This window comes from Crotalus tigris, unplaced genomic scaffold, assembly GCF_016545835.1.
Source record: "Crotalus tigris isolate CLP2741 ecotype Arizona unplaced genomic scaffold, ASM1654583v1 scf7180000020201.887925, whole genome shotgun sequence".
Lineage (NCBI taxonomy): Eukaryota > Metazoa > Chordata > Lepidosauria > Squamata > Viperidae > Crotalus > Crotalus tigris.
Window position 1 is genome coordinate 363,401 of NW_024097902.1, and position 22,605 is coordinate 386,005.

The 22,605-nt window shown below is 37.6% G+C and overlaps 1 protein-coding gene across 6 annotated transcripts in view; it reads left to right on the forward strand.

Moving 5' to 3' along the window:
• The window catches only part of PRIMA1 (proline rich membrane anchor 1), a 115,548-nt gene extending 102,574 nt beyond the window's left edge, over positions 1-12,974 (forward strand). For all 6 annotated transcript variants that reach the window (XM_039365893.1, XM_039365892.1, XM_039365890.1 and 3 more), the window contains one exon: positions 10,991-12,974. In XM_039365893.1, coding sequence (XP_039221827.1) covers positions 10,991-11,093 — 103 coding nt within the window. In that variant the 3' untranslated portion in view covers positions 11,094-12,974. The remainder of the gene's footprint in view (positions 1-10,990) is intronic.
• The last annotated feature ends 9,631 nt before the right edge of the window (positions 12,975-22,605 follow it).

Below are 22,605 nucleotides of genomic sequence, written 5' to 3' on the forward strand. Positions count from 1 at the left end.
TACCTTGCCTTTATGTTACTGAAGATACAGCTTAAGTAAAAGGATCTAAAATTGGCTCGTGTATTTATTTATTTTAATTAATCCTTCCTTTATTATTTTTATAAGTAACTCAAGATGGCGAACACAGATACTCCTTCCTTCTATTTTCTCCACAGCAACAAGTGAAGGGGGTTCGGCTGAGAGAGAGTGATGGCCCAAGGTCATCCATTGGCTTCCATGCCTAAGGCAGGACTACAATTCACAGTCTCCTGGTTTCTAGAAAATTCATATTTTAAATAGATAATGCAATCTGCTATCTGCATAACAAATGAGTGTCCTGCTTATCCTCTAAGGCAGGGGTCCCCAATCTCCAGGCCATGGACTGGTACTGGTCCATGGCCTGTAAGGAACCAGGCTGCAAAGCTGGAGGTGAACGGCGGGTGAGCGAGTGAAACTGAAACCATCTCCCCTCCCCTGGTCTGTGGCAAAATTGTCTTCCAGGTAACCGGTCCCTGGTGCCAAAAAAGATTGGGGTCTGCTGCTCTAAGACAGTGACAGATGCAGTAAATGTTTGTGCGCCAGGTGGTCACCTACAATGCAAACCTATGGTGAAAACACTGTTCTAGCTTTTCATAATTTTGGCTCAGATGAAGTTAATACAACACATGCAACAGCCTTCTTCAAATCTGTTATAATTTAATGTCTTTCTGTAACTCATCCGTTCATCTGTTTGCCATATGAAATTAAGTAAAACAAAAAGTTGGCAGTTGATTTATCAATTGCTTGTTTACTCAGAGGCAAACCCTACTTGGTAGTCAAGTTGATCTTTTGGTTCTTTATAGGTCTGTTATTCTTAGTGAGTTTAGCATCTAACTAAAGGAGAGCCACTCTGCTCCTTTAAAAAGAAAGGCATCATTTCCCCTCTCATCCTTTCCTTCCCCTTGCTCTTCTCCTATCTTCTGCTGCCAACCTTAGCTGTTCTTGAAAAGCTGAAACATAACTTGGTTGATACTTGGGATTCCATGGCTGTAGGCTAGAAAGCAATGGCAAACCACTTTGGTATTGTTGCCAAGACGACTACATGAAGGGAGCCATACAGTTTTCTTAGTTTTTTTATTCCTTTCTGTAAGCAGAATTCCAAGTATACCACATAGCAGAAAGCTCAGGAATGGGTAGTGTTCATTATAAATATGGTGTCTTCTGTATAATCAAGCTCAGCAAAGACCAGAGAGAATCTGAGTTGTGACCTGGCAATCTGTTAATCAGTTTCTCAATGCAGAACATTAGAATGACTGAAATTCAGAATCAACCCTCTTGTTTTCATCCATTAAATTAAAGTCAATCAGTGTTGATGCTTGAGAACAAAAACAATTATGTCTAAAAAAGAACAGCAGACAAATTATATGATAAAGCATTATACACATCAGGCAGAAAATAGCTCTCTAAAATTGTGAAGATTCTTTACTTTCTTTTTTAATAGTCTAGTTATAATCTTATTAAATGTTATTTTAAAAAACTATGAAAAAAGGCAATCTTGTAATAGGATATTTTCATATGAGCACGTACATCTGGGCAAGATGATACAGATATCAGCCTAATTCCACATCTTTTTGCCTTCAAATCTAGCTAAAAACGATGGATGTTATAGTCTCAGATATCTGGAAGGCACTACTATACAATAAGAAGACCTACATGTTTCTTTGGAAGCAGTAAGCACTTTGTAGTAGGATAAAGCAAAGTTGCAAAAAAACCAGAAAGCCTTCCAAAGGAAACATTCCCTAAAGGCTTCATTCCACAACTTTGCCATCCCTGGGTAGCCTTTTGCCAGGTTGGACTTCCAACTGTGTCTAAAAGAAAAAAAAAAAGAGAGAAAGGTCTTCATTAATGTTGGTTAAGAGGCATATTCTTGTGGCAGAAAGCATTCTCCAAACCAACTTGGAGAGAGAGTTGTTCAACCTAAAACAGCAAATTGTAAATTCATCGTATTCTAAACAATACTGTTTTATCCAGTATTAAGACCAATTATTTTGTGCTCGCTTAATGCAATTTCATTTTAGTAGTGCAAATACACATGGATGCTGCATGGATTCAGTTTGCCACTGTGATAAAAAGATATAAAGAAAAAAAGTTAAAATTTAATTAATGTAATTAAAATTTCATGGTATGAGAGGATGGTAGTTCTCAGTTCTCATTTTAAAAAAATATTTTTAAATAAAATAAAGAATTTCATTGTGATTACTTTAAAAAGACTAATTCTTTAACCTTGTTTTGTAACCTTAAAAGATGATAGCTATCCAGAGATATCAAAAAGGTAGCAAAGATTTCATGGGACACACCCATCTCTTTATGTTCATTTATTTTTAAGTTATGCAGGGTCATACCTAATCAGAACTTGGATAAAAGATTACCAGGGAATTCTAGGGTTGTAGAAGGGACTCGAATAATCAAACAAATATCCTGGAAATAACTAGTAACATATTATTGCTAAGGAAATTACATGGATATCTCTGTGTAGTCTGTGGAGCTAAGCATAACTTGCATATGACTAGTAGTTCTGGTAGGAAAGGAATTTTATTTCAGTAACTAAACATTATAATAAGAATTTAGATCGAACTTATAAATGATCACTTAATTGCAGTCAATTTCGTTTGGGAAAATGTCATCATTATTCAGAATTTGTAGTCAAATGAATAAGAACCCCCTTAATGGTTCATTGAAGAATTTATTGAAAAAGCGCATGGTTATTGAATAAAAAAAAAGACGGGTGTTGTTGACACTAGTAAGAAAGTACTCCTGTCCTCATGACTCTATTATTTTATTGGGCTACTGAAATATCTTCAACCTTTTGCCACAGAAATTACCAATAGCTGGTTATATCTCCAGATAATAGTTTATGTTATATTATGTTTATGCCATGCCATGCCATGCTAGTATAATACTTGGTAAGAAAACTATAATGTAAAACTCTAGAAGTTTTTAAAGGTAGTGGATATTGATATGTCACACAAATAAACTAATAATAGATTTCATACAATAAACTTGCTTAAACCAAAAATTCCTGATTTTTGTGGAGGAATCTTATACAAATAAAATGAACTATGATTCTGTGATTCCTAAAACAGTCCATTATTTCCAATAGAATATAGCCATATAACTTGCCTTACAAATTATTCTATCACTGGTCCATCTATCTTAGTATTATCGTTCATCCTATGGCACCAGCTATCAAGGCTTTAAGACGGAAATATCACAACTGTTCTTGGAAATGCTATAAATTGAATTCCAGCATGCTTTATAATTGTTCCCAGATATTAGGATCAGTGTGTATCTTTTTTCCAGACGCTAAGACTAGTCTAACCACTTGACAATAATACATACCATAGGTCAGAGGACCCCAACCTTTTGGGCACCAGGGTTATGTGGAGAGAGGTTTTTCCGCGGACCGGAGGGGGCATGATTTTGTGTGCTGCCTGCATCCTATGGATGGAGTTTTCCTTGTTTATGTGGACCGGCTGCTGGTCCAGGGACCAGGGGTTGGGGACCCGTGTCATGGGTCACATTAAAGTTGTTCAGGTTTTTTCATTTTATAAAGAAATATCTTCAGCAGATTGCAAAGCATCTTGGATTCATTCAGTTCAGAACTGTCTGGACAATAAACCAGAAGTGCTATTGATGAGTGGTTGACTGTCTGGTTGACTGATGCATAGCCAGTCCTATAGAGAGTTGTAATCCCTGTGAATAATTTGTTTCACTATTTGAGGTGTTTCTTAATCTATCATTGATACTGCAGACGCATGTGGTCTCAGAGTTAGGAGTGCCTTTTACTAACATAGGCTGACATACTAATTGCAGCTGTGTCTGACCAGGAATTGCCTAGGATCACTTATATGTGGTCTGATGGCTACTTCATTAAGGACCAAGGGAGACAGGCAATTCACAAATATTAAATATACAGTAAATACTTAAATAAAATATGTTGTATATGGGGTAACCTTGGAAAAGAATTTGTAAACTTTGGTTAGGCCAAAGTAGAGCTGCTAAGAAACTAATTGTGATTAATCAATATGATAGCATGATACAGTTATATTGTCATTTGCATTAGCGTTCTCTCCATGTTCAAAGCCAATCTGAAATGTTGATAAAGACACTTGGCAAATGAATGAAAACTAAGTGTGATATCCTTAATGCTTAGGGGGAAACGCCAGAAATTTCTGAAAGATATATTTCTCTGCAGATATAATTAAAAACTGGAAGAAGAAATCTTATATATAAAAAAAAGATTTCAGCCACTGAAAACATGCAGATAGTCCTCATTTAGTTGCTATTAACAGTTATGACTTTACAACCAATCGTTGTATTTATCACCATTGCAGGTCTATGGTATAAAACAAAGGAAAGCTAAAGGAAGATGTAAATTTGTTGCAGTTTCACATAGCAACCACTTTGCTTAATGACCAAGCTGCTGGTCCCACCTGTGGGCACTAAAGAAGGATAATCTGTATTTATGACCTATAGTGGGCTGTTCAGAGTAAATAAGAGATGCAATAATACTCTTAATTAATTCAGATAGAGGGACTTTGTTAATTGGCATTATTTGGTATTACTGTATTTGAACATTTTATTCTTTTCTACAGAGTTTTGCTGACATTTTAAAATTATTTAAAATTCTCCCTCTTCTTCATTCTTCTTGGAATATAGAGTCCTTGAGTAACTAGCTATCATCTGAAAAGTTGAGAGAGATCAGAAGAGTTCTGTTGTTAATTTATCTTCCTGTAAAGTTAATCTCTTATATACATAGGAAGTGATGTAATTTGTGAGTTCATGGCCATCACGACAACCCTGGATTTAATTCAGGAGATCATGGCTCTGATCCATATAGGCAGCTACATGTCAGATTTGTTCTGAGGAAGGGAGACATTTGTCTCTGTCACTTGGCACAGTTGTGTCACTCTAGTTACAATATAATTTACTGGCACTGCAAACTTCTGGAGGGAGGAAAGCCCACCCCAGGCACCTAATAAATCACCTCTATTTCCACAGGCCAAATGTGGAGTTCCCTGAAGTCTGGTAGGAAGGTCTGCTGAGTATCTCACTGATTTCTAGAATAAAAGTTTCCTGCAGCACTTGATAGGATTATTTCTGAGGAGGCTAACTTTGGCCATTAATCCAAGTAATTTCCTGGGAATCTCCAGGAGATAAAATGGCTTAAGAAGTGTTTAGGGTGCAGCTGGCATACAAAGAAAAGTTTATATGACCAAACATGAGTAAACATGTTCTTACTGTTTCTGCAGGTAGGCACCCTAAAGCATCTCTATTATGTAAAGTCAGATCAGAAGATTTGCTGCAGAGGATAAAATCACTCGGATATGCTCAGGGTTAGAGACTAGCTGGAGCAGGTCCAGCTGAAATTATGGAGGTTTTGTCTTACAAAATAGTGGGATGTTCTGGGTACTGAGGAAGTTCTCTGCCCTTGATCATCTATCCTTCCTGGGTGAAATAAGGGAAGACTGAGTGCGGATAATGGGAAAAGTATATGTGAATGAGGTGTTGTTTCCTCTCTCTTCAAAAAGCCATCATCCAATTGTATTACAGCTAGTCCTTGTTTAGTGACTGCCTTGTTTAATGACTATTCAAGTTGCAGCAGTGATGAAAAAGTAATTTTATGATCAATTCTCACATTTACAACCTTGCAGATCTATAAAGCAATGGAAAGCTTTAGTATGATCATAAACACAGTCACAGTTTAACGTAGCATTCACTTTATTTAACAACCAAGTTGCTAGTCCCAATTATAGTTGCTAAAGGAAGATTAGCTGTAAGTAACTATTGACCAGTATCCAGCCTTACTTTTTTTAGGGATAACTGCAGAGAATCATGGATGAAATAGTTTATCTTGATCTTTTCTGGTCAGAATTCAAGCCTGCATGTGGAACTGAACCTATATCATTCAGCCTTGTTGATAACTTCTGGTGGAAATGGGGCAGGGGAGTGCAATTCTCCTGATCCTGTTTGATCTTTGAGGTGCAATTTAAATATCACTTTTAAACCTCTTCATGGCTCAGAGCCTGCATAACTCTAGTTTGAGTTGGTGTGGTCTGGTAAGATCTAGTAGAGAGGGCTTGCTGCAGGCTGCAAATCTGAGGTAAGGGACCCCTGCTTAAGTCTTCTCAGAGATGGATTCCTATTTCTAACCCCCCCCCCCATGTCCAGATGGTCCCATTTCCCTTAATTCTTTTTTCAAAGAGTTATGAAACTAAGATTCTATAAAGGCATTTAGAGATGTGGGAAGATTCTGCTCTTTATTTTTTTAAATTTTTTGTTAATCATAACTACTTAGAATCTTTGGAAATGCAAAGGCATATAAGCCAGGCTAATAAAAAATAAATAAGTAAATTGCCAGAAAGCAGACTTCAGTTAGGTATCAGGGGGAAAAATGCTACTGGTAATAGCTGTTCAACAGGCTAAAAGACTACCTCAGGTAGTGGTGGATTGTCCTACTTCAAAAGTGTTTTGGCTGTCAGGGATGCTTTACTGAGTACAAAGATCAGACATTTCCTTTCCAGACCTTACATTCTATCCATGATTCTATCAGTTTAGAGCCCCAGAAACCAAGCTGAAAACAAATGAATTAAGAGGATTTGGGGAAATTTATATTAGATTTATATTAGATCTCAGTGGAAAAATTAGGTGACCCCTAAGGACCTGAAAGCACACTTAATTAGCATTGAGTTGCAGAGGAAAAGAGCAGGTGAGTATAATTAAATTATAATTACAATTATTTATGTGACAAAAGTGGGAAATATTAAATATATGAGACTTAGCCATCTCTTCATCTTAATTAATTTAATTAATTTTAATTTATTAAATTTTAATTAATTTAATTTAAACTTAATTACTGTTAAGATTTTGTTCTTTGAAGGGTGTCAATCATCCCTGGCATTTAGTGACCATTCAAAGTTACAGCAGCACTGAAAAAAGTGACTTATGACCATTTTTCACACTTAACAACTGTTGAAGCATTCCCATGCTCACATGATCAAAAGTCAGATGCTTGGCAACTGACTAGTATTTATGACGGTTGCAGTGTCCCAAGCTCATATGATCATCTTTTCAACCTTCTGTCAGGCAAAGTCAATGGGGAAGCCATGTTTCACTTAACAACCATGTTAATAACTTAATAACTGCAGTGATTCACTTAACTGTGGCAAGAGAGGTTGTAAAATGGGGCAAAAAAAGCAATTATCTCACTTAACGACAGTTATGGTTGTAAGTTGAGGATTACCTGTAAATGTCTAAAATAGGACCTGAGCTACCTCCTTATGAGGAAAACAAACATCTTTAGCCTTTCCCATCCATTATTTCTTAGTGCTTCTTTCTTACCATCAGATTTAAATGATTAAGTCATCCCTCCTTTTTGACCCCCATATTCAGTGTCAGGCAACGATAAATAAATGGTTAGATTTCATTGTAACATAAGACAGACCATGAAAAGCAAGAAGTGAAAGAAGTTGGGCATTATTCAGAAATAATTAGATTCAGTTACATCCTGTAGTAGCAATATCTTCTAGTGGTCGTGGCCCATGTTTCTCTCATAGTTGCTTTGCTGTCTGAATGGGACAGATTAATAAGACTAGGATGTATTTAACTGATCATTTTCTAAATGGTATTCTTGTGAGGTTTTTGGATGCAGGAAAATGAGAGATAGAAAGTTTACAAATTTGCACTCCTATTTCATTTCTTGCTCAACATCATAAAGTTTCATTTGTTCAACATAAAATTGTTCCTTTCATTTGGAAGCAATTTTACAAAGAGTTCAATCAGTGATTTGCTAATTAGCAAAACAACTGCATGTAGAAAATTTCATAGTAGACATTTTAATGAGTTACTTCTGCTTCTGGCATGAATTTGGAGTGGATTTGCATGGAGTGAATATTATGAATTTAAAGAGCACTTAACATACACCAGTACTAATTGCAAAACAAATGACAATTTTAAAAGATGGAGCAGAATGGAGAACAGAATTGGAGTAATGAAGACAGCGGAAAGATTAAAAAAAATAATTAGTTTTGAATATACACACATTTCAGATTTAACAAATAATTGGAGGCTATAAAGAAAATTTGCAAAAGGACAATAATGAGGATTCTGGATTGTTCTTTCTACCTTATTTTATTTTCCTAACATTGTTTTTAAATCGTGCATACTTTTTAAATACTCAGCTCCAGATAGTCCTTGACTTGGGACCACAGTTGGGATTGGAATCTAACATTGAGTGAAGTGGTAGCTAAACAAGATGCCCACATGACCACTTCACCCAACAACCATAATCCCAGCTCTCCCAGTTGTAGTAATTAAGTGGACAGAGCAAAAGAGCTGCCTGCTAAAGGAGGGCAAGCAGTCCCTCTCCATGGGTGGACAGGAACTTCTGCAATGGGCTGCAGAAACAAATTTTGGATCTTTGGGGTCCAGGCTTTGTTTCTGCATCCTGCTGGAGAAGTTCATCTCCGCTCCATGCATGGAACAGAACCACTGTGATGGGCTGCAGGAACAGAGTGGGATCTTCAGGATCTGAACTCCCTTTCTCCATCCCTCCCTTTTGCACAAAGGTAAACTTCTTCAAGAGACTGCACAAAAACAGCACTGATCTTTTGGATCTGACCTTCATTTCTGCAATCCACTCAAGGAGTTCCTCAGTGGGCAGCCCTCTTACTCTTGAATCTCAGATCCTCTTTCACTCTCAAAGAGCTGCCTGCTTGCCAGAATCTCAGTGCTGTAGCATATGATAGCTGCTTGCAACCTTCCCTGCTGGCTGCCCCATTGAGAAACCAGTAAAGAAGTTTGGAAATGCTGATCACATGATCATGGAGCACTTGGCAACTGGTCTTAAGTGCAAACAGGTTGCCAAAGACACAGTTCGTAATCATGTGGCCATGGGTAGGGGAAGGAGCAGCATAATGTGATAGCCAGAAGTGCTTTATGGACTGTAAAGCATCCTTTCTGAGGCCATTGTACCTTTGAAACGGTCATTAACAACCGTCCATAAGTTGAAGACTACCTATATTTGACTATTTTAAACAGTGCATGACTATTTTGACTATTTTTCAGTGATGCTGAAAAAAATGAATGTGTCTGATTAATACTTTTAATTGAAGTGAATTAGTTTATAATTAAAAATGTCTGATTAAATAGAAATGTATACTAATAAGTATTATATTTAATCACTGATAATTTCTGTAAGCATTTTTATATTTCATCCTTCTGAGGTTGGTAAAAATGAGGACCCAGATTGTTGGGGGCAATATGCTGACTCGTTTAGAGAGGGCTGTAAAGCACTATGAAATGGTATATAAGTCTAAGTGCTATTGCTATTATAATTTACCTGTGACAGTACTGAAGTCAAAACTCAACTTAATATACCATAATTCTTGTTTGACAGGAAACAAATATATTTTGTCAAACTGAATATATTGTAGCTGAGTTGGATTATCATCATGCCAGAAGTCATCTTAAACAATATAGCTGGGTTATTGAATAATATATTTTATGTAATTGCATTGCTTTTTAAAAATTTTACAATAATTATAAATCTCTGTATTATATTATTGTACTTTTTGATCCAGAGGCCACCATAAATGTTTGATTGATCATCATACAATTAGTCATTATAAATTCTTCATTTTGTTCTTACTGAAACAGCATTATAATGTCTTTGGATTCTCTCTTCTTCCAGTCTTGTATCTAGAATTAAAAAACAAAGTTCAAAGTGATCTCTGAAGCTCTATGGCTTGAAAAGCAAACTTGAATACCATTAATTGGTTAGTACTGATCTTTGCAGAACTCTAAATTGTATACACCTTGCAAAAAATAAACAAGATAAGATTGCAAACTAAGTGTTCATTTAAAAAGCAATAATTTAAAAAGCAATTGACAGTTTAACGTTAGCAATAATAATGTAACAATGTTGCTCGCCACGCCTCAAGTCAAGAGGCTGTTTTAAAGAGTACACATGCCCACATCTGCATCTTTCAAAAGAGAGGAAAGCCAACGGTCTACAGAATCTTCCCCCTACCTGTCCCTTGATTTAGAAACAACACTATTCTTCATTTGTATATACTTAAGCCACTGGAAAACTTTACTTACTTACTTATTTATTTACTTATTTACTTACTTACTCACTCACTCACTCACTCACTCACTCATTCATTCATTAAATTTATATGCCCCCTCATCTCAATATCAGTTGACTGTGGTACAGTACAGTACTGTAATTATGTATGATTTGGCTTTCATGTCTAAATATTTCTGAATAGAGTAGCTATTGGAAAAGGTGACAGAAAATAAGATTTGACCCAGGATTTAAGGTATAAAAACTCTTAGATTTAACAGACTTACAAGGAATAATGCCATCTGTAAAAATAGAATATGAATTAAATGTAAAGGAATTTTGCTTATACATAAAATGGCACTAGATTTTATACGTGCATTTCTCATAGTATATGCATTTGCATGTATAATGTAGCAAATTGTGTATGTGTGCATAGAAGTATCTGGTGTATAGACAGATTTTCTTCATTGTATCTAAAGTGCCCAGAACAAGGCCTTTTAAATCAAGGGGTTATTTTCTTGCATTTCCCCCCTATTTTCCTTGTTCAGGGCATGCAATCTGCTGTTCTCTAGATGGTTTGCTGTTGGCTGTCCAACTGGCATTGAGGAGAATTGAATATCTGGAAACCATCTGGATGCTCACCCCTTTTTTTGGCATCAGAAAAATGTTAACAGTAGTAATACAGAACTCTTCAGTAATTCATGTTGTAGATAAATAGTCCAAATTTGAAGATTTATAGAATTGCACAACATTGGTGATGGAATGAGATAACGATATTTTTAGTTTTAGGAATCCTTTTATAATGAATCATCTGTACAGAATGTTTTTCAGTATTTTGCATAGCTAATAAATTTGTTTTTCTCTCCTTTCTTTTTAAAATATCACTTTTATTGGGCTGCAACAAAGGAAACCTATAAGAACAGAAGAGAATGGAACAAGTCAAGCTGAATATGCAATGACATCCTGTCAAAACAGCAAGACAGTTGATGCTAACAATGCAGTGGCGTAATTTCCAAAACCACCTCTTGAATAGTAAACATTAAAAGCACACATGGAATATGCAAGGTGGGTGAAATGCAGCATCAAGAGAAGACTTATGGCCGAGGACTTCATTTCAGAAATAGCGTGCGCTTCAGATATTCTGAGAAGAAAAGCAGGTGACTGCTCTTTGGCTTGCTGAGTGTCACAAAAGTGGGATTATACCAGGGGCTACTCTGAAAAAGGGATCCACAGAGGCCTACACACTGCATGCTTGTTCTTTTGAAAGCAACATTGCAGTGTCCCTTCTTTCTTCCTCATCTTTGATTGACTGTTTATTTTTTTTAATGCTTCAGTGATCCTTTGATGATTAAGAGGGCGATCTATTCAAGACAGTAAAATACCATAATTTGGCTTGCAAATTCAAGCTTTGCATTTTTCTGTTTCTCTACAGTCATTTTAAGACCCACCCTTTATCATGATCATATTGTTAAAGTGGAAAATCTCCATTCACTAAAAGGGAACATCCCTCCCTGCCCAGCTGCATGATTTCATTGAATGTATCCCCTCCTATACAATCCCATGACTAGATATAGATGCCATTACTACAGACATAAAGGAATCCAGAATGTTTTATAGCAATTAGCTTTCCTGATCAAAATAAAAGTGTTGCCTAGGATAACATTTTAAAGTCCAGAAATGTTTTGGGCCTTAGTGTTTAAAAAAAATCTATATTTGGGTACATCTATTATTATTTTGCAGTTTTGCACATGTATATCCACCACACTAATCTATAGAGAAGATCTCTAGAATGATCTAAAAATGTTTGACTCTGACGACAGCAACTTCTTGAAAACTTTCCTATTCCTTGAGTAGCTCCTCCAAGCGAATGCTAAATAATTTTCTGTTACAGGGAAAAAGCTGTGATAGATCAGTCCCCTCTTTAATAAGGGGCTGCCAACAGTGCCAAAATTGCTCTGTGTTGTATCACTTTGTGATAAAGTACCACAAACAGTTTAAAAGCATAATCCAACTCTCCATTGTCACAGTGTCTTGTTAGGCACAGTCACTTTAATTTATAAAAGAACGTCTGATGCCATTACTTGTCCATACTTTGATTAAGAAGTTAATATATGATTTCTGTCTTTCCTTTCGTATGCCTTCATTTGTCACAGCTGTACCACAAAACAAAACAAAATGATGTGTCACAATCTGGCTTCTTGTCTTGCTGTCAAGCTGCAGTGATATTCTGTCTTTGTAGATTCAAGCAGTCTAAAATAAGCTGTAGCAGCTCTGTAGTCTAGAATCATGGTATTGTGTCAGTCCTAAGTCCTAAGAAGCTAGTTTGTTGGCTGAATGTAGCTAGGATTGTCTCAGAATAGAATTCCAGTGTATTCCAACTTACAATCAGTTTTTCAAATAAGAACTGAAGAATTCTTAAAAGTGAGGTATGGGGCAAATTCTCTGCATTGAATTCTGATACTCCCTCACCTAGACAAAGTCACCGTATAATGCTGTCCCAGTTAAATATGAAATATGATGGATGGATGGATGAAAGAAAGAATGAATGAATGAATTTAGAGCCTTTGGCCAGGCAACAGTATACAATAATACTTAAAATCAATATAGGTAGGGCTGTTGCAGCCTCTTAATAGCAATATAAAATATTTTTGCAACCATTTTAGTTATGTCTGGGCTTGTATCTGCAAGGCAGTAAGTTACATAAAATAAATAATTTATTCCTGGGAACCTTAAAAGTAGTGGTTATATTTGTTCTTTATATCCCAGTAGAGCAGTGGTTCTCAACCTTTTTAATGCCGCGATCCCCAACCGGTCGTAAGTCGAGGACTATTCAACTGGTCGTAAGTCGTGGACTACTCAACTGGGGCAGCACCGTTTGCAGAATGGGACTTTTGGCGGGCTCAGCAGGGCAGAGACAGCCTGGACAATTCCTATTGGCTTTTGAAAGCCAATAGAATTAGACTCTATTCAAGAGAGTCTATTCTATTGGCTTTCAAAAGCCAATAGAATAAAAGGGAGTAGCACAGCTAAAGAAAAGGGGAAAAATGGCGGACTGCATTGTTTGGTGACCCCCGTGAAATGGTCGTTCAACCCCAAATGGGGTCCCGACCCACAGGTTGAGAACCACTGCAGTAGAGGATACAGTTCAAAAAAGCATGTTCCCAAGGAGTAAGGGGTTGCAAGGGTGTCTCACTAGAAAATTGGTTCCTTATAAATCTGGATAAGGAAAATTCATTTAAACAGAACGGTGAAATAAATCCTAAACATACCTGTTCAATATATTGGTGATCAAAATATCTTTTACATGATTTCCTGGAGCAGGAAAAGATTAGTAACTTCGTTTTAGAATACTTTAAGGTTGGTTTGTTATTACTGCAATATGGCTAGAAAACTCTCATCAGTCACTAGAGACATGGTGACTTCTAGCAAAACAAACAGATCATATCAACATATAATAAAAAAGGCACATATACATCAGTCAGCTTAGGGCAGCAAAGTCTTCAGTTTCCAACGAGGCTGCCAAGTCATTCATATAAAAATTGAACAAGATTGGAGTCAAGACACACCCTTGTCTAGCTCCACCTATAGAAAGAAGTATATTAGTTAAAGTGCCATTAGGACTATATGTAATCTGAAAAAAGGATTTAGAATAATTGCCTTCTGGTCAGTTGAAGGTTTCCTTTGTGTTTCCCATAGTAGTCTTCTAGAAATAGATGAGATGAGTGGTACATAAATCAGATAAATAATAAATAAATAGAATTGAAAGCTGCTTTAAGCCGATGGTGTAAGACCATATGTAATCCAATGTAGAGCAGCCTTCACTGAGTCCAAACTGCTCAGTCCCCAAGATTTTAGGATCTGCCAGCCACATATTTAACTCATTTCTGAGATACAAAGCATAAAGTTTGCCTACTGTTGATAATTCACTCATGGGTAATAGGAGTCCTTTGAGGATACTTCTGAAACATGGGTAGTATGGTGGAATTTGTGCATAGATTTCCCTTTTATTGTTGATAGAGATTTACAAACAAAATAATAAAATTTAACAAGGAGCAATGCCCACCATTTTGAATTGATTTTAATACACTCTGGAGGTACAGGATGTGTGGGGACTGTCCCATTTTTTGAATGCCTCATCAATTTTATTTTTTATTTTTGGAGTCAGGAAGTGTTGGTGGGTGGACAATTGGTAGTAAGAAGCAGTGGACTCAAGGAAATGATAGTTATTGTAAATTGCAGGAAAATGGCTCTCTCAGGTTCCAGCAGAGGTTTTACATAGTGGATTTTCAGAATCCTTTCCATAGCCTTGAAAATAATTATCCAGTAGATTTGTTTGCCTTTACCCCCAGAAACATTTAAAAAACCCCTTTCCAACTGGCATTTATATCTTTGTACAGCAAATAATGGCTGGGGAATCTTCTTACTGCCTGCTCTATTTGTCAGTGTTGCAACCTTGTTATTTAAAAACCTACACATTACGTTCAGCCAATCTTTATTATTACTATTATCAGTGCTTTTTTTCTTTAAAAAGAGGTGCCGGAACTCACATACGCCATACAACACAGCTTGCCTACCCTACAAGGTTCCATCCAAAAAAAGGTTCTGGGCCTTCTATGAGAAAAAAAGCCCTGATTATTATTATTTTTAATCTGCCTGGGTTATATGAAAAGTTTACAGTGAGTCAGCAAAATATTCATAAAATAATAAGCAAAATTATCATAAAAATAATCTCAGATACCCCAGTCATTGACATATTTTGTTTAGCCAAATCTTCAAGGGAATCAAAAATAAAGGCCATACGTATTCAGATTCCGTTTCCTACCTTTTGAATCAATCTTGGCTCCTGGATTGAATTATGAATTTTGTTGCTAGTTCTTTCAGTATTATTTTTCTTAGGACTGTACTCACCTTTTTTTAGTCCTGTATTTTTGGTCAAGAATAGTCATCAGTTTTTTAAAGTTTGTCTTGGCTTACAGGCAGTCCTTAACTCATGACCACAATGCCTTTTCTTACAATCTTTTTTTTGCCATTGTCATTAAGTGAATCATGTGGTTGCTAAGCAAATCAGACTTACCCATTGACTTTGCTTGTTGGCAGCTGACTTGAGAACGTCACAAATACATGCTTGTTGCCAAGTGCCCAAATTTTGATACTGTGACCACAGAGACGCTGCAAAGAAAATGCAAGGACCTATTATAAGCCACTCTTTTCAGCACCATTGTGATTTCAAATGGTTGCTAAACAAATGGTATTAATTTGAGGACTATTTGTACAATAGACAGATTTATTAATGTAAGAAAATATATAAATAAATTAACTGCAGTACTAAAATATGTTTCAATTACCACATAGTTTTATTAATCCACATTCAAGCTAAGAAACATTTTAAAAATGTAAAATAAAACAAAAATAGAATATTGGGTTTTAATTGTGCAGCTATCTAGATATCGGAGTGCTCAGTCATTACTAGTAAAGTTGAGAATGGAATAGTGTGGATTGGTATCATATTTGCTGATTGATTCAGCGACAGTTATTAACAAGGCTCTCCATTCTGTCAAGAAGGACTTTAATTAGTGGAATTTCAGAATCCCCTGCTGAAGAAAGTTTACCTGTTGCTTCTCTGACAAGACGAGAGATCAACAACAAGCGTGATTTTCATTCCTGTTGTTCATCAAGATGACCAGGCTCAGTAACAAATTTTGAAGACTCGTTCACTCGTTCTCCACTCACTACACTAGCTTGGAGTTGATAGACATTGAAGAAGAGAAGAAGTCTGTAACCTTTAGCTTGTTTATACTACAGTCAATCTTTCAAGAATTCAGTGTCTTCAAGGACTGGTATCAAACCAGTATCAAATTGCAGGTAGAACCATGAAAAGTACAAAGGGAAAAAACAGATGCCAGAAAGCAATAAAAGCTCTGCACTTGGATAGAAATATGTCTTTTAAAAATAATCAGTGTTAGGATAGGCAGCTCTTGCGTATTTTAAAGATAATATTAGAGAAATAATATACTTGGTTGCCAGTTTGATACCTCTTCTTTCCTCCTAATTAATCTATTGCGCGAATTGCATAACAGTATCATTTTTAGAGGCTTCTCTGTAGCTTAGCTGTTAGCTATTCTCCAGGCCTCAATAAAGCAGCCTTACACTGTGACCTCCACCTTTCCTATTAGAATGGCCATGAAAAAAGAAAGAAACCACAAACAAAACAGAAACACTGAAATTATGACAGCTGTGTTTTTAAAAAATATTGCAGAACAGGACTACAGGCTACAATGTCCCTAAACATAAGTGAAAAAAAAAAAGAATAAGAAAAGCTGAACAGTATCTAGTTCAGGGGTCAGCAACCTGAAAAAGTGAAAGAGCCACTTTGACCCATTTCCCTCAGAAAAGAAAAAACTCACACGCAGGCGCAGAACAGGGAACTTGATTGAAGAGGCTGGATCAGCTTCATTTTCTTCCATCAGAGGTCAGAATCCCCAATGCCCCTCCCCGCCCTGATCCAGAAAGATTTGCGCCTTACCTGAACCCCGAATCGGTCCCTTTCAGCAAGTTGCCAAGCCTCCCCTCCCTCCTCCTTCCCTGGCAGCTACTGTGTTTAAATTTGCTTTTTCTTGGGTGGCTACAGAGCTTCCTTCGTTTTCTTTCCTTCCTATCTCTCTTCTCCCCCCCTCCCCCCGCCTTCCCTTCAATGCCCTTGCGCTGCGGTATATTCTCCTCTCCCATACATGTTAAATTTTTAAAGTATGGGCAGTTCTGCCATCCTGGCTTCTCCCCTCGGAAAAGACTGCTCTCCCCCCACCTACGTGCTCTCCCTCTTTGGGACTTTCTTCTTTCTGCCTTTTGGCGCGAAGGTTCCCAGGGAGCAGAGGAGGAGGCTGACGGGGAGAAGGAGCTGCTGCGGCAAATCTTCCGAGGCGGCAGTAGACGGCCGTTCGGGCTTGCCTATCAGCCTGCTGCGGGAGGTCAGAGTTCTGCCTTCGGAGGACAGTGAAGGGACAGAGCTGCCCATTTGCTGCCCCAGCAGGGACAGCTGCCTGGCCCAGCAAGACATGTGGCCAGCTCGGCTTCCCAGAGAGTGATGTCCCCACCAGCTGCCGCCCCAGCCATGACTGCTGCCCGACCCAGCCTGGGGAGACATGTAGCCGGCTCAGCTGCCCACGGAGCGATGTCCCCACCAGCTGCCGCCCCAGCCATGACTGCCGCCCGGACCGGCTCGGGGAGATGCTCGGCGATGCTGGCGCCGGCCACCGCCCCAGCCTGGACTGCCATCGGGGGGCAACAGGAGCAAGAAGGGGAGGAGGGCGAGGAAGCTGCAGCCACCTCCATGCTGCCCGGCCTCACCCTCTGCCCATTCGATGTAGCTGCGGTGGGGGCTAGTGCCATGCGAGCCACTGGCCCTGGCTGCGATGCTGCGGCTGCTCTGCTGCTCCCTCCCGGCACCTGCCCGAGCCAGCAGGAGGAAGAAGAGGAGGGTTGAGGAAGCCGCTGCCACCGCCCCAGCTATGATTCCACACTGCCCGGCCTCTCCCTCCACCCATCCGATGTAGCCACGGCGGGCCGCGGCAGGAGCTGGTGCCGCGTGGGCCACTGGCCCTGGCCACAATGCTGCAGCTGCTCTGCCTGACCAGCCTCTCTGCTGGTCCAGCTGGCTCCCAGGGCGCCCCTTTTGCCCCACCGCCTGCCCGAGCCACCCATGGGGCAGCAGGAGGAAGAAGGGGAGGAGGGCAAGGAAGCCAGCCCCAGGCCCCAGGAGGAGGCTCTCCTCCCCTTCCATTGCTGCATCTCCCTCTTCCTTCACAGCAGCTAGGACTCCGGGTACACCTTCCCGGCCAGCGGGGCCAACGGTCGTGCTGGCTGGGGATCACGGGCTGCTCTCCCTTGGGCCGCGGCTTGCAGGAGGGCTGGCCCGCTACCAGTGGGGATCCCGGGGCTTCCCCGTGCGGCTCCACAGCCACGTACGCCACGGACGGGGCCAGCCCGGGAAAGGGAATTCCTGGCGCGCTTCTCCTAGGGGGTGGGGCACCCGGTCGCTCTGGAGATCAAAGATGGCTCAAAGAGCTCTTTGATGGCTCAAAGAGCCGCATGCGGCTCCGGAGCCGCAGTTGCTGACCTGTGATCTAGTTCATTGAAACAACCTGCCCCATCATATTCTTGCCAGGAATCCCTCAAAAGTTTAAGAGTTAATACAGGTAAGCTATTAATTATTGGAGTGCCTGGCCAATTATTACATTTCAGTGAAAACATTATACTAAGTAGTAGAACATATATAAAAATATACATTGTCCAGAAGGGAAAACATTATTAGGGAGAGATATGTGGAGATGCATATAAATTAGCCTACTTATCTAAGTTTCTTTCCTTCTAAAAAATATAATTAATATCTTGTTAAGACTTAGTGAAAATGGAGCAATCAAAGTACAGTATTCAGGTTTCTGGGGTTTTCTTTTCAAATTAGTTTAGCATATTGTGACCAGTAAAAATAATATAATTTGAATTCTTGGAGGCAGAATTGTTCAGAATTAACAATTAATTAATTTGAATTAATTTTGAATTAATTCCAAAAAAGGTTGCTCTTAAAATCATACTACACAGTCACTTAAAGTATATTACACTCCCCTCAATCCTACTTTGAATGTTTCATGGGGAGATTTGCTTTCTCTTTTTCATCAGATCCCAATGTTAGCAATCTTTAGAAAGTATATGTTTTTTCCTAAAAAGAGAACAGATATGCTTTACAGCATAAACTTTGTGTATGTATGCAGGCTGCAATTATTATGTTTAGCAGAAGAATTTTAGTGAACCAGTTGTTTAAATTCAAGACTGAATTTAATAGTACTGTGACAGCAAAAACAAAAATAATTCAGCTATATTTTTCATAGAATTCAAACATAATGCTCTCCCTTTATTTTGGAAATAATGCACCCCACTCCACCCGCTCCATAGTTCAGATGAGGGAAAGGCTGAGCAAAAAGTAAACTATGCATGCAGTTATATGAACACAGGATGTGAGTTATGCTAGTTTGGCTATCAGTCCATGTATTCTTTCTCTAAAATGGCTTCCTTGCCATTTTGCCCCAAGGATGACCCAGGTTAAATCTGCTGCATGCTAAATATGCTAAACATTTTTTATCCTGGAATCTAGTGACCCATCACCAGACTGTTAGTGGTATAGCTGATAATACTGGGTAAGGAGTTAACATGTATATTGATTACAACTTCATTTATTTTCATACAATCCAATGCCCAGTATGGAATGGAAAAACATACTCTGGTAATTCCCTTGATATCTTATCTTGCCATTTCAGTGGCAGAAGTTAGGTTTGGAAAGAGTAGGGTGGTGGAGCACACTTCCATGAATTAATTTTTTAAACGATTCAGAAGATCTGTACAGTGAAGATGGAAGAAAGAGAGATTGCAGTGTGTCCCCAACTACGTTGCAGTTGTGTTTCATTGTTGCTTTCATTCATTAAAGAGTTCCTGTTAAATCTCAACTGAAGCTAATAGAAATTTCATAGCAGATACCAGCCTTAATTAGTTGTATCTAGTACATCCACCAGTACTTACCAAATGCTCAGCAAGTCATTTTAACTCAAAATACCTCTGGGGTGAATGTCTTATTAGTCCTTTATTCTGAAAGACTTTGAATTCCATGTAAGAATGTATTTTCAGAGAAATCTTAAGACATACTCTCTTTATTATGGTCACTGACAAATCCAAAGTAAAATCAGAACAGAGAAAACATTATTTTGAAGACATATGTAATTCTTATGTTAACAAAAGTGCATGATTCATAAATCCAACTTAATTTAACTTTAACACTTTATTATTTAAGAACAATTTAAAATGCACAATAAAGTTTAACATACTGTAAATATATTAAAACAAAAAGAAGAAAAATGTTTTTGAACATCAAGCCAATAGATATATCCAACTTAAAAAAATAGAAAAACTGAAAACTTGGCTGCTAATAACTGCTCTTATTTTAATTGCAATAGAGAAAATGTTGGCTGCTTGCTCAAGTTGTCTTTTACTGAGGAGTGGAGTTGTTGCTTGTTTTTATTTTTTGACTCTTAAGATCAATATAGATGCTAGAACTGTATAGATTTCCCTAACACTTAAGTGAGCAATGAGGCTAAACTATGTTCTGATATATTCTTTATAACTTTTTTTTTCATCCAATCATGTCTGATTCTCAGTGACTATCTAGACAAGTCCTTGAAGTTTTCTTGGCCAGGTTCTTCAGAAGTGGTTTGCCATTGCCTCCTTCTTAGGATTGAGAGAGATTGGTCCAAGGTCACGCAGTTAGCTTCCTATCCAAGGCAGGATTAGAACTCATAATTTTCTATACCAAACTAGCTCTATCTCTATAGTAATCACATTCAAAAAGGATACAGTGCACAATCACAGGAATACAATGTCATTTCCAGGGGTATTTTACACACACACACACACACACACACATTGGCCTTTGAGGACTACTGAGGATATGCAGTTAAACTGAATATTCAATATTGCATTATTATAGTCATCAGAATTTCTGTTATGTATTCTGTACATCTCAATGAGTAGCTTGAAATTATTACAAATTATGCTTTCATTTTATTTTGGCTTCTTTCCAAAAAATCTCAATAATGGATTATTAACATACCATGCATGCATACCTTATCTAGAAGGCTGTATGAAAGAGGAAGGTGGGATGTACAGAAAGTTTATATTTTGTGATATTTTGAAGTAGTCTTATGAGTAAAATAGGAAAAATAATTTTATACTGCAAGAAAACCTTAATGGAGTTTTTTAGGAAATGGGTTTTTTTTTTTGTTATTCCAGAATATCTTTTGCATCACTGTGAATAAAATAAAATTAAGGTAACTTAAACTGCCTCATATGAATCACTTCAGATGCAACAGACTTATCTATTATTTTAACAGGTTGTCCAGATATAAATCTGAATTTTCATCAAAGCCTACTAAATGAGAATCCATTAAATTGAGATTTCACTGTGAACAGGAACAATACAGGCAGGAGAACAATCATGGTATTCATATGAGTGGTTTGTACAAAACTGGAGTTTGTAGAAGCTAAAGATTAAATGTAATGGTAATTTTAGAATGCTTACATCCACTTTTTCGGCTTGGCACATTTCAGATACATCAGAATGACGGGTTCACAATTTGGCAACACCTGATCAACCCTAATCAATCTAAAAATGTTAAAGTGCATCCAACCCAGCTTATATTAAGTTTCTAGGAATGCTCAAGGATGCATGGGACAGTGAAACATTGAAATATATATAGAGAGATCCCATACATTAATAACATGTCACAAGAAATCTATATAGATACAGATATGTCCATGTAGTCACCAGGAATCTAAAAAAAATATTTACTGGTTCAAAATTTTGGAAATTGCTGTTTCCAAATATTTGTGTGTGTGGGGGGGGTTGTTGATTGCCCTTTACAAAATAATTTGACTTTGGTCTCAAAAGATTTAGACTTAGTTATTTCTCAGTGTTATTCTTTTCTAAATATTATGATACAACTTTTGTTGTAAAAAGTTTTGACTAAAATACAAGTTTCGACTAAAAGCTAACAAAAATATTAATTACGTTAAAGGACATTCAATTTTTGTAAACCCTAGAAAAAATTTAACTCTTCTGAAGTTATACCTTGGTTCCCAATTTTCAAAACTGGAGATAGGAATATGTCTTCTAGTGTTTTATTCGTTGATGGCCCATAACCCATAAGATGTCAAGGTCTTCATCGAAATCGATGGACGAACAACATATAACCAATATTTGATTTGAAATTACTGGTTCAAAAAATAAATAAAAATAATGTGCTCTCTAATGTATTGAATTAAATACAAATGAAATATACAAGTATTTATAGATAACAGGTGTGTATGTGTGTGTCTGTTCATAATGATAACCTCATGCTGAAAGCATAATTCAGTATAGCAATTTACAGGGATTAAAATTTTTACTTTTAGTCTTTTTTAAAAAAAAACAGATTGAAAGGTTTTATGTACCAACAGCCATACAACAAGCAAGTTTTTCAGTTTATTAATATATCTTACATTGCTCTACTTATATCAAGCTGATTGTACATCACACAACAGCTGAGGTTTTTCTCAGCTTGCAACCTTGTTACTAGAAAAGATTTGTGTTATAATATATATACATGGAGTGTGGTTCCGCCAAAATTACGATTTGTTGAGTCCCATTCATTTCCATGAGAGAGTAGATCAAAGCATGTGTTTAAAATCTCCCTCTGAGGCTTGAGAGTGCTTCACTTTGGCTGGAACATAGCCATCTATAATAAATGTATGGAGTTGAATTTCCATTGCCTCGCACTTTCCAACTGGTTTCTATCATGCGAAATGGATGTCAACCTATCCTCTTCACATGATATCTTTGTACCAATTTTGCTCTTGGCTTTGCACAAGTACCTAAAATAATTCATAGTGTAAGGCAACGGAGAATTGTGACTGTTATAAATATATTTTTATATATTCTTTAT